This window comes from Onychomys torridus, chromosome 8 (genome assembly GCF_903995425.1).
Source record: "Onychomys torridus chromosome 8, mOncTor1.1, whole genome shotgun sequence".
NCBI classification, from domain to species: domain Eukaryota; kingdom Metazoa; phylum Chordata; class Mammalia; order Rodentia; family Cricetidae; genus Onychomys; species Onychomys torridus.
This window is the reverse complement of record NC_050450.1, coordinates 57,794,104-57,806,023: the sequence shown is the minus strand read 5'-3', so window position 1 is coordinate 57,806,023 and position 11,920 is coordinate 57,794,104. Positions and strand designations below refer to the sequence as shown.

General features: G+C 50.2%; 1 protein-coding gene across 4 annotated transcripts; it reads right to left on the bottom strand.

The window, feature by feature from the left end:
• Positions 1-249: 249 nt before the first annotated feature.
• Tp53 (tumor protein p53) lies at positions 250-11,467 on the bottom strand. 4 transcript variants are annotated; one of them, XM_036197270.1, is made up of 12 exons: positions 11,231-11,467; positions 6,703-6,803; positions 5,566-5,667; positions 5,217-5,238; positions 4,857-5,129; positions 3,910-4,093; positions 3,717-3,829; positions 3,130-3,239; positions 2,759-2,895; positions 2,590-2,669; positions 1,631-1,737; positions 250-870 (listed from the first exon to the last, which is right to left on the bottom strand). In XM_036197270.1, exons 1-12 carry the CDS (start codon positions 11,432-11,434, stop codon positions 789-791), a joined length of 1,515 nt encoding a protein of 504 aa, XP_036053163.1. In that variant the 5' UTR covers positions 11,435-11,467; the 3' UTR covers positions 250-788. The 4 variants fall into 4 exon arrangements, with proteins under 4 accessions (XP_036053163.1, XP_036053166.1, XP_036053164.1 ...); XM_036197273.1 differs by lacking the exon at positions 6,703-6,803 and having other exon boundaries at positions 11,231-11,294; XM_036197271.1 differs by having other exon boundaries at positions 5,566-6,709; positions 11,231-11,291.
• Between the last annotated feature and the right edge of the window lie 453 nt (positions 11,468-11,920).

The following is an 11,920-nucleotide window of genomic DNA, read 5'->3' as shown; positions in this document are numbered from 1 at the left end:
GGACTGTGCCAGCCCTGGCAGGAGGGAGGAGGGACAGTTGGTTCCTCAGTTATGAATGGAGTGGCTGCTCTCCCTTGTTGTCATGCAGCCCACAGACTGACCCAGTCCCCAGCTTTGTCCCTCTTCTGGAACCCCAGAACGCCACCCCTGACTCCAACACTGTCTGGACTCGGGTGGCTGCCCCTCAAACTCATCCCTGTAACCTGGGGGTCCCGGCAGCCTAAGCTGCTACCAACCCCTCAAAAGCCATACAAGTGATAACAAAATTTTATTGTAAAATAAGAGATTGATATATAAAAGGGGGTATAAAAAGGGAGGGGGTGGTAAAGGCAGAAAGGGGAGGCAGAGTTTCAAAGACACTGATCCTGAGCACAGGGTGGAAGGAAAATGGGTTTCGGTGGATAGGGACCCTGAGAGCCCAAGATAGAATCTTACAGGGTGTATGGTGGGGTGAAATTTCATTTTAGGTGCCACGGTCCAACAAGTGGCTGGATAGGATTTCGCTGGGCCAGCAGAGACCTGGCAACTACCAACCCATCCCCCAACAGGGGCCAGGAACCAGCGCTCACAGAGGGGGCCAAGTCTTAGCCACAAGGTATAAAAGCCTCACCGCTGCATATAGCCAATTGGAAACTTCAACCCCACCTACAGGAATTTTCTTCCTCTCTTCAAGACTCTTCTCAGGGTCAGAATCCTAAAAGCTGAGTTGGTGTATCCCACCACCCAAGTCACACAATGGCAGGACAGGAGAAGGGGGATCGGAGGTTGCTGATTGGGGGCAGAGGAAGTCAGTCTGAATCAGGTCCCTCTCTCTTGATCATTAGTTTTTTATGACGGGAGGTAGACTGTTCCTTCTTGGACTTCAGGTAGCTGTAGGAAGACAGGAGAGATAATGTGATAGGAGGTAACAGTTTGGGCTTTTCTCCTTGATCAAGTCTGGAAGGCTCTAGGTTAGAGGCTGGAAAAGTGGGAACTTTTTATTTTTTTTTGGTTTTTCGAGACAGGGTTTCTCTGTGTAGTTTTGGTGCCTGTCCTGGATCTCGCTCTGTAGACCAGGCTGGCCTCCAACTCACAGAGACCTGCCTGGCTCTGCCTCCATAGTGCTGAGATTAAAGGCGTGTGCCACCATTGCCTCCCAGTGGAAAAAAATGGGAATTTAAGAATTTAAGATAGTCCCTCCCATGGGTAGGTATACTCAAAGAAAAGGTTGAAGTACTTCTGGGAATCAGTTTATCTCCCCTTTCACATTGGCACCAGCACCCACCCCCGCACCCCCCAGACAGGGTCTTGCTTTGTAGCCCTAGCTGGCCTGGAACTTGATACACACACACACATTTGTGAAGACTTCAAACTTCCAATAATGGCCTGACCTCTGCCTTCCTTACTGCTGAGGTTACAGGATCGTGACACCATACCTTATCCCTCATCCCACTCTATGAGGAAACTGAGCCTGAAATGGGGGTAAGCAGGCCTCACAGGGCCCATTAGCACTTGGCAGGGTAGAATAACCCCAGACCCCCAAAGAACCATTCCCATCCAGCAGAATGGGTCTACTACTGTCTTTTACCAGAAAGTCAGAGTAAGGTCAGGGTAGGGGCACCACAGCTGGGATCCGCCTCAAGTCACTCACCTGGAGTGAGCCCTGCTGTCTCCTGACCCCTTTGCGGCATGAGCATCCTTGAACTCCAAGGCCTCATTCAGCTTTCGGAACATCTCGAAGCGTTCCCGACCATGAATCTATGACAAGGGTGGAGGACCGGGATTGGGCAAAGCCACAGACCACTTTCATGCTTCTGACAACTTTCTGAAAGTTGGTCCCCAACTTAAGATGGAATGACTTACAGTTAATTTTGGGGGGACTTTAGATGGTGTGAAAGCAATGGGCATTCAGGAGAGAGTGTGCATCAAATTTGGGCGTTTTCCAGTTGACGATAACATAGTCGGATGCCCTGTTGATGCTGGCGACAGACAGCAAGGCACAGCTCTCAACAGCATGATCACGAGGGAAATTCAATCTGGGAAATGCGCTGTGTTGCTGAGCTGTGGGTGGTTAGGTGGATCAAATGCACCGTGTGCCACCAGGAATCTAGGGCCTGGTGCATGCTAGGTAAGTATTCTGAAACCGACCTGTGCCCTTAAACCCAAATGTCCTTTTTTGATTATGCTTTTTTAAAAAAATTCTTTTTGCAAGCTTCAGATCTGCAGACACGGTCCCCAGTTCTGAGATTACAGGTACGTGTCAACCATGCCTGTCTCTAAATGCATTTTTTACATATGGCATTTTCCTCTGACGATGAGCTTGCCAGGACACGTTCCTATCTTAGGCAGAGGAGCACCTGTATTATGGTCTGAGTTGGTGTTCCAAGTTCGGTACAAAGGAGAGCCGCTGTCTCGGAGGCATCATGGCCACCGAGCATGTGCTCTGAGCTAAAGCCGTAGTTAGAGACGAAGCAGCTCAAAGAGAAACAGCATTGTGTGTACTGGACTCAGAACTTTAACCCGACAGTAATCCTAGCTTGAGCCCGCAAGCAGCATCGATAAAGGCAGTAACAGACACATCTGGCCACGCGCCTCCCCCAACCCTGGTACCTTAAGGGTGAAGTATCCCCCATCCCCATCAAGTGTCTTTTTCTTTGGCTGGGGGGAGGAGCTGGTGTTGGTGGGCAGAGCTGGGAAAAAGGAAAGCAGAGGCAAGAGGATGAGTTTGGGGTGAAGCTGAACCCCGTCGTCCTCCACCTTCTTGGTCCAGCCCGCTTACCTCGTTTGGCACTCCCTGGGGGCAGTTCTGGGCAAGGTTCTCCCTTTTTCCGGAAATTTTCTTCCTCAGTGCGACGGTCTCTCCCAGGACAGGCACAAATACGAACCTCAAAGCTGTTCCGTCCCAGCAGGTTCCCACTGCCCGGGATGAGAAGACGGAAAACACAAGACTGTAAGAAAGCTGGTCCTATTCTGAATATTAGTCAACCAGCTCCCCAGCTCCAGGGACACCGAGAAGCCACAGATAAGTGAAGTCCCTGAGCCGGAGAGGGAACGGAGGAAGACTTCACTAAACAAACAAAGGGCATGTGGTAGTAGGTGGGAGCCACGGAACAGAGACAGGTTGGGGAGGAAGAGCATGCGGCTTCCTACCTGGGGTCTTCCAGCGTGATGATGGTAAGGATGGGCCGGCGGTTCATGCCTCCCATGCAGGAGCTATTACACATATAGTTGTAGTGGATGGTACTACAGTCGGAGCCAACCTGGGGGAGGGCACAACATGCATACGACTCAGGCCAAGCCACTCCCGATCCCACCACAGGTCTACAGCCTCTAGAAAGCCTCAGTTTCAGTGGCTGAGTGGGGCTATCCCACCTATCTGCACCCCTCCTGGAGAAGAGGGTGAGAGATGAGAAGCCAGTGGGCTGGAGAAGGGTTACACTTGTTCAGCATGTCTGAGGCTCGGGGTGTATCCCAAGCACAGTAATGGTGAGGGGACAGGACTCAGCCTCTCTGCCTCCCACCTGAGTGGTTACCGAAACCCCTTCCAGCTCCCTTCTCCCAGAGACTCTCTTGTTAAAAGTAAACCTCAGGCTAGGCATGGTAGTTTACACCTACAAGCCTACTACTCAGGAGTCTGAGGCAGGAGGGTTCCCGTAAGGTCAACATCAGTCTGGGCTGGAGCAAATCAAACCCTGTCTTCAAACCAAACCAAACCAAACCAAACCAAAAGAACAAACCTCAGGTGGTTCGTATGGCACTACCACACTGTGCCGAAAAGTCTGCCTGTCATCCAGATACTCGGCACGCAAATTTCCTTCCACCCGGATAAGATGCTGAGGAGGAGCCAAACCTACGAGCAATCGAGAAGGTCAGAGGCTGGGAGACCCTAGGGAACCAGTTTGAACCCCACAGCCAGCACGGAGAGCTCACCATCGCCATCGGAGCAGCGCTCGTGGTGGGGGCAGCGTCTCACGACTTCTGTCATGTGTTGTGACTTCTTGTAGACGGCCATGGCACGGACACGGGTGCCAGGCGGCGGGGTGGAGGTGACCCACAGCTGCACAGGGCATGTTTTTGCCAGCTGGCAGAATAGCTTATTGAGGGGAGGGGAGTACTGTAAGAGAGGAGAATGAATCGAAGGTCAGGGACAAGCCAACTAAGGACCAAGGTCGGAATGGGGATCTGAGGAAAAACACTTGTCTAGCGGCTATGCGGGTATCGTGGTGGAGGGCAGCGGCAACGACAGGCTTGGGCTACACCAGCAGCTCTCATTTCCTTCTCTCTCTCTTTAGGTTTTCAAGACAGGGTTTCTCTGTGTAGCCCTGGCTGTCCTGGAACTCACTCTGTAGACCAGGCTGGCCTCGAACTCAGAGGTCCACCTGCCTCTGCCTCCCAAGTGCTGGGATTAAATGTCCGCGCTGGCCTCTCTTTCTTTTTTTTTTTCCTGAGAAGGGAAACTTACTATGTAGCCAAGGATGGCCTTGAACTTTTGTTCCTCCTGTTTTAGCCTCCCCAAGTGCTGAAATTATAGGTGTGTCACCCCACTGGGATCTGTTTTTTGTGAGAAGGGGTCTTGCTATGTTGCTCAGGCTGGCCTTTAGCAACCCTGCCTCAACCTCCCAAACAGCTGGGACTCCACTGTATGCCACTGTGCCGCTTCGGAAGAGTATTTTCAAAAGCCAAGAAAGGAATTCCAGGAAAGAAAGTTCCATGCCCCCCCGGAGAGATGCAGAGAACCGGAGAAGGATAAAAGGCAAAGGTCCAGGGGGGAAATTAAACCCCGAGACATACAACAAAGTCCACCTCCAAAACCTAGACAGAAAAAACAGGCATCGAAAGGTCACGTGAAAGTCAACGTCAAAAACAGGGCCACTGACCGTGCATGTGACAGATTTGGCCGTCCCTGAGTGTAGGAAGCCCAGACGGAAACCATATTTGCCCTGGTAGGTTTTCTGGGATGGGACAGAAGACGAAAGGGGCCAAGGAGTGGCTGGTGCCGGGGCCACCGGCACGGGAGCCTCCGGTACAGGGTCCTGGGCTGCAGAAGTCGCTGCTGACACTTGGAGAGCCTCATCTGGGTCTTCTAACCAGTTTGCAACATCCTGGGACAGGAACAGATCTTCCATGGAATTAGATGTCAGCGAGGTGGACTGTGGATGGGCCAAAGGAGAACTTCAATGCTGTGCTCTCAGTCCATCACCTGCCCAGCCCTCAGTCCCCTCTGCCCTGGTCCTTACCAGAACGTTGTTCTGAGGAAGTCTGTAAGACAAGAGCAGAGAGTTAGCGCTACTGATTGGCCTTGAACTTGCTGTGTAGCTGAGGATGACCTCAACCTTTGGATCCCCCTGCCTCCACCTCCCAAATGCAGGGATTACAGGCACCCAACCCAATATCTTGTTGTTGTTGTTTTTTTGAGCTGAGGATCGAACTCAGGGCCTTGTGCTCTACCACTGAGCTAAATCCCCAACCCCCCATATCTTGTTTTAGCACTGCTGTTTTTGTCTCTCATAGGCCTCTGCTGGCAGACAGGGTGCTTGGGGTCGGGGAGGGATGGTGCACCTTAGGGGCGCCATGAGATCTACTCACAGTTTCCACAAGTCTGAAAATGTCTCCTGACTCAGAGGGGGCTCAATGCTGAGGTCTGACTGTGGCTCCTCCATGGCAGTACCCAACAAGTCAGCCAGGCTTCTGTGAGAAGAAAGGTAAGGGCCGGGTCTGAGACAGTCTGGGAGGGACACCACTTCCGGAGCAGCACGGAGTGGGCAGCTCTCCTGTCTCTTCCCAGGTTGCCCTAGCCTTGGCCTGGCCTCTTCCAGATTCACGTTAAGCATGGAGGCACTGCCCACCTCCCCAAGCCATCCTCCACCCACAGCCTACAACTCTCCTCCTTCCCTTTGGGGAAGCACCCCCCCCCACTCCCGTATCACTCATCCCCCACACGATCCCATTGTTCAAACCCTCTTTGTGGCATATCTCCAAGATTGACCACTAGTGTCCCACCTGTTACCTTGGGACAGCTCCCCAACCCCTTACAAACCCCTGAAGAACCAGCAATGTCCCTACAGCCTTCCTCTCTTTGGGCCCCAGCCAGCTTCTCCGGCTCAGTCAGTGGCGATTCTTTCTGTAAGAGCAAGGTTCCTGTTGCCCTTCTCCCTGCGGCTACGAGGTAGGCTCTTCCTTATCTTGCATGCCATAGCTCCTCAGGCTCGCTCAATCGCAGCCAGCCAATCTCCACCAGGTCACACCATTATATTCTTCACAGCACTGAAGCTGTCTGAAACTCTCTTACTCACTGTTATTATTAGCCATGCAGCTTTGATCTCACTTTCTCCCAGACTGGCCCCACTAGGCTATCCTTAAAAGAAAATCCCACCCTTGTTTAAACATTCACTTATCTGTCGTAAGTGTACTTGTGTGTGTGCCAAGTCGAGTGTGGAGATCAGACTGCGGGATTTCGTTCTCCCCTTCCACAACGTGGGTTCTGGGGACTAAATTCAGGCGTCAGGATTAACTACCAGGGCCCTCTAGCCAGAGCCCCGGGACATCACACATTCCCTTTCTCTCTAACGATAAAGACAAACATTCCAGGACAATTGCCGATGACAATCTGAACATCTACTTCCACTTTTAAGTAGCTTGAGCCCGTTCTCGTGTACTTAGGAGTTTGAGAAATCTCTCCATATGGGCATCCTATTTGTCTGGCAGTCGCGCCTGTCACTTAACTGGTGACCTGCAGAGGACACACAGAAGGTAGAGGAGCGAGCTTTTGTTAAAGATGGCCTCCCAACGACCCGGTTCACCACAGGCTCTTCTGTACAGCTCTCCTGCAATCAGGGAAGGCAGGTCTTAGCTGATGAAATCAAAGAGCAGGACACTGCAGCCCTTCACTCTGAGTACTGAGGAGGCCATGAAAAGGGGTGAGGGAGACCCAGGGCCTCTTTAGATTACTAATTAAAACCACAGACATTTATGAGAGGACGTTCAGAAGCCAAAGGTCCCAGCTGGACGTTTCACTCTTACTAGAAGATCCTACCTACCTGAAAGGACTACCCTTTGGCCTTTTCACTCCTGGAGATTTGACCTTGGGGTGGAGCTCGGTGGTAGACTATTTCCTTAGCTTGTGAAGTCCCAGGTTCAGCCCCCCTTACCCTTACCACCTTTACACACACACACACACACACACACACACACACACACACACACACACACGTAAACGGAGACAAGTGTCTGGCATCCTTAGGGCTCAGCAATGTTACTGTGACTGCTTCATTTGCTCTGTGAGCCAGTGAGGCTTCTGTGGTACCAACTGCTCCCATTAATCAAGTTCACCTTGTCAGGAAACTGCTGTGTGTACTGGGATGGCGGTCCAGTGTCTCAGTCTTCCTTCCAGGTTGCCTCATAAGACACAGGAGGTCTCCTTGCTCTATCACCCAGGTCATTAGGAGTAATTATGTTTTCAGGGTTTCCTTACAAAGAGCAGTTGCCAATATGGACCCCTTTGATTAGGTACTCATCAGGAGGCCGCGATATTAAGATTTTATCCAGCCAATGGTTACGAAGGCTGGATGTTTAAGAAAACGTCAGGTGGGAAGGTAATAAAGCTGGAAGAGGCTACTTTCAGGGACTCACTCATTTGATCCCAAGAAAGCTAGGCAGGAGCTATTAACAGCTGGAGGAAGAGTTAAGGGAATGGAATCATTTATCCAGGATCTTCAAGCTGAGGCAGGATGGCTGGAAGGGTTCAAGGCTTGTCTACGGCAACCTTCCAACACGCCAAACCAAAGCAAACAAACGCCACTGGCATGGCCGCCACCAATGCCAAAGGAGGGGAACCCAGGAAGCCGGAAGCCACACCCTACTCCGAACAAAACTATTCTCCTAATGTTACAGAGTTTAGTATAACAATCTTCTGGAGCTGGCTGTGTAGCTTGGTGGCAGAGTTTTTGCCTACTATGTCCAAGGCCCTGGGTTCAACTCCCAGCACTGGGAAAAAACAAAACAAAAAAGCCAGGAATACACTGTTGGTTCTAAAAAGTAACAAGGCAGTGTCTGGGCTGGCTTAAAGCAGGCTTCTCCCCACTCAGCAAAACCACTTCTAGGTACACTTCCTAGAAAAGTTGACATGGCCAGCAGGAGGCTTGCACCACAAAGCGTTCCTCTGGACTTGGAGCTAGAGAAATCACAACAGAATCCACTGGTGGGCAACGCACACATAAAACACGATTCTGAAAAATGTTTCAGAAACCGATCGGGTGAAAACTATAATTTGCAGAAAATATATAGGTCCGTGACTGGAAAAGGTACTGTCTACCAAGCCTGCTTACCCCAAAGACTCATGTGTACACACACACATATACCCCAGCTAATATAATAAAAGCAGACCACTATTTTTTTATTTACTTGTATTTCCTATTTTGAAAGTCTATGTTGACTGGCTACATGGCAATTCTTCTGCTGTAGTTTCCTAAGTGTTGAGATTACAGGTGTGAGCCACTATATCTAGTTTAGAGTGCTTTTCTTTCTTTCTTTCTTTCTTTTGGTTTTTCAAGACAGATTCTCTGTGCAGCCCTGGGTGTCTTAGAACTTGCTCTGTAGACCAGGTTGGCCTTGAATGCACAGAGATCCGCCTGGCTCTGCCTTCCGAGTGCTGTGATTAAAGATGTGCATCACCACTGTCCAGCAAGACTACTTATTTTTATAAACATGTATGAAAACGCGCGAAAGACAGGACAAACAAAAATTCATAAACTTGTGAAAGTCTCAGGAAGAGAGTTCACGGGACTGTGGCTGACCACCAGAGAAAGCGTTAGCTTTATTAAACAAGAGGGTGGAGGGGAGAGAGAGAGAGAGCGGGCATACATTGTTTATGTAACTACAATGTGGAAACAAGAGAAAATATTCAATGTTTGCTTGGCAAATTTTCAAACAGTCTTGTAACCAACCTTCTCCTACACCAAGACAAAGACACTTGGCTCATTCCATCAGCTAAAGACAGAAGAAAAATAAGCAAAAAACCAAAACAACAAACCAAACCAAAACCAACAAAATGTACAGATGTTACTTTCCCCTAAAAGTTTACCAGTTTTATGTGTAGGTCTTGAATCTGCGACTTTCTCTAATGAGTCAACACTTTAGCACCTGGACCACATCACTTTTGGAATTTATTCCATGCCCCTGCCCCTTTCTTGAGACAGTCACACAACGCACTGCAGGTCGGCCTTCTTCCTTCCTGGACCGCATTAACTGCCAGAGCACTGGATTCTCTCTATTGAGACCAGGCTGGCCCCGAACTCACAAGATACCTGCCTGCCTCTGCCTCCCTAGCTCTGGGATTAAAGGTTAGCAGCACCCTGTCTAGCCTGGCTCCAACACTATAACATTTATTTGAATAGCATTTACAATACATGGTCATAAGTGAGCTACAGATGATTTAAGCATAGGTTATAGGCATATACTACCCATCCTTGACCCCAACTCCCCTGCACTAAATTATTCAGAGAAACTCAAGGCCTTTGTAAATAAATGGTAGCTCTCTAAGTTGTTTTTGTAAAAAAAGTAAACAAAATTTACATATCTCTACATTCGTAAACAGGGGAGGGGCTCAGGGGCATTCCATTTTTAGCTTTGGATAGGAATCTTTTCACATTCAGAGTCCAGTCCAGGGATTACAAGAGCTGGGAAGCTATCTGCATAACAAAATAGCTAGTCCAGACCACTGGGATGGTCCTGTCTAACCTTCACTCACTCAGGTTTCCTTCCCCTCTAAAACTTCAAGGGTAGTCATTTGTATACTTCTCTACAAACCTGAATTTCTAGCCTGCCATTGAGTTTTATACCTGCAGCCACGAAAAAACATTTTTTTCCCCCGGTCTATCAATTGTTCACTTATTCTTTTTTTTTTCAAGACAGGGTTTCTCTGTGTAGCTTTGCTCCTTTCCTGGAACTCACATGGTAGACCAGGCTGGCCTCTGCCTCCCGAGTGCTGGGATTAAAGGCCTGCGCCACCACCACCCAGCCACTTATTCTTTAGATTAAGATCACTAAACCTTCAGAGGGACAAAAGGAAATTTATTCCCCTTCCCAAGTACGGTGTGGAGATACTACTTAAGAAAAAGAAGACGCACAATGTCCAGTGCGCGACAAAAAATTGTAATAAAATGACCTGCTCTATAGATAGAAGATGCAGGACCAGGGACAGTCTACCCTGGAAGAGTCCTGCACAGGTCCACTGCACTTAGGATCTCCGGGCGCCCGTGGCCAAGGCACGCCCCTTCCGCTTTCAGGACGTGTGGAATGCGTTCAGCAAAGGGAATGGCTCACCCCAAAACCGGATACTCGGTAATTTGCTTTTCCGGCACCAAAAAACGACCTATCCTCTCACTCTTTTAAATAAATACCCTCTCCTTTGCGAAAGCAAGCAAGTAATCCAGGAAAACGCGATGATCGAGGATAGCAGTTTTCCTCAGCAACCGTACCAGCCTAAAATACATCCCCCCCCACCCCGTTTCTGCTCCCCTGTCCTCGAGTGAGCAGTGAACTGCTCCGGAAAAAAAAAAAAAAACAACCGGAAATGCTCCTGCAAGCGGCAGAAATGCAAATGTGGAGCCAAACAATAACAGGGTCGGCGGGCCTTTCAGACCAAGAGATCTCAGTCTGTCCCGCGGGCAAACACTTCTCATTAGCAAGACTAACAGTTTTCCTTTGGATTTCCTTCGACTAGCAGGGTTGGGGTGCGGCTGGGGAAAAAAAAAATCACTCCAGGGACAAAGGTCCGGAAGTTGCGGGACCTTAGCAGCTAGGGCTTCCCGAGTCACCCCGATTTAATTAAGGGATGGAGCCCGAGGTTTCAGTAGGATGCTGTGGGCTCTGAAGTCTTAAGCTATGAATCTCGAATCACGGTGCTTTGTGCATGTTATGTCTGGGGTTTCCACCACCCAGCAGCGACTAGATAGGTGTGCATCTGGGGTGGCGGAGAGAAAACCCCTTGGGCCGTCTCAGCGGTCCCCAAATCCCCTGTCTACTTTTCAGGTGTTCGGCTGGCTGGTCCTAGGAGCCCCATCATCTCCAACATCTCCAACACTGCATTCCCGTTCCTCCCGCCAGCCAAACTCCCATTGCCCCCACCTCGCCCAACCCGGCCGAGCCCCCCACTTCCCCACCCCCAAACCCCGCGATTCTCTCCAGCCTCAGCTTATGCGAACCGAGAGCCGGTGACTCAGAGAGGACTCATCAGGCTCAGTCAGTAACCTACCGGGTCTTCAGGGGAGCGTGTCACTGCTGGAAAGGAGGTTCCGGACCCGGATGCCGGGGGCGCGCAGGTCCCGGTAGCTGCCTGCAGCCAGGCCGGTGGCACTGGACTCCAGCACAAAACTTTTAGTATGAGCACATGGGAGGGGAAAGTCCCTATCCCAGCAACCCCCGCGAGAATGCTGGCAAAAAGCTGGAGAGTCGCCATGACAAGTAAGGGCAAGTCATTCTGTGGGTGGAGGGTAAGAAACGGAAGGGGGGCAGCGGCCGAGTCCGGATTCTCCCTGCGTTGTTGCTGTCCGTAGGGACGCTTTGTGAAAAGTACTCCAAGATAGAGTTGCGAGGACAAAATCGGTGGAAACCGTGTCGGAAGAGCGCGGAGCACTGCTCTTTCCTATCTAGCAGGATAGTCAAAATCGTCTTCTTTTTGGCTTTTTGAAACAGGGTCGATGTAGTTAGAGCTGGCCTCGAACTCGCGGCAATCCAACGGCTTTAGCCTCCCAAGTACAGGGATGGGCCAACACCGGCAGCTAAATTGTTTGTTTTGCCTCATCAGCTAAGACGTCACTTTGAGGGAGGCTTTTCTTAATATCTCAATCTAATGTGTTCTCCAAGAACTTCATATCACACCATCATCCTGTTTAATTTCCTGCACAGTCCTTATCACTATCGGGAAAGATTGTTTTCACGGCCT

What these genes read in the sequence shown, in the direction of transcription:
- Tp53 (XM_036197270.1), bottom strand. Translation starts at nt 11,434, where the DNA reads ATGGCGACTCTCCAGCTTTTTGCCAGCATTCTCGCGGGGGTTGCTGGG. An exon ending in ATCACGCTGGAAGACCCCAG is followed by an intron (nt 2,896 to 3,129) that starts GTAGGAAGCCGC and finishes CATCCCGGGCAG; the next exon opens with TGGGAACCTGCTGGGACGGA. An exon ending in GACAGCAGGGCTCACTCCAG is followed by an intron (nt 871 to 1,630) that starts GTGAGTGACTTG and finishes GTCTTCCTACAG; the next exon opens with CTACCTGAAGTCCAAGAAGG.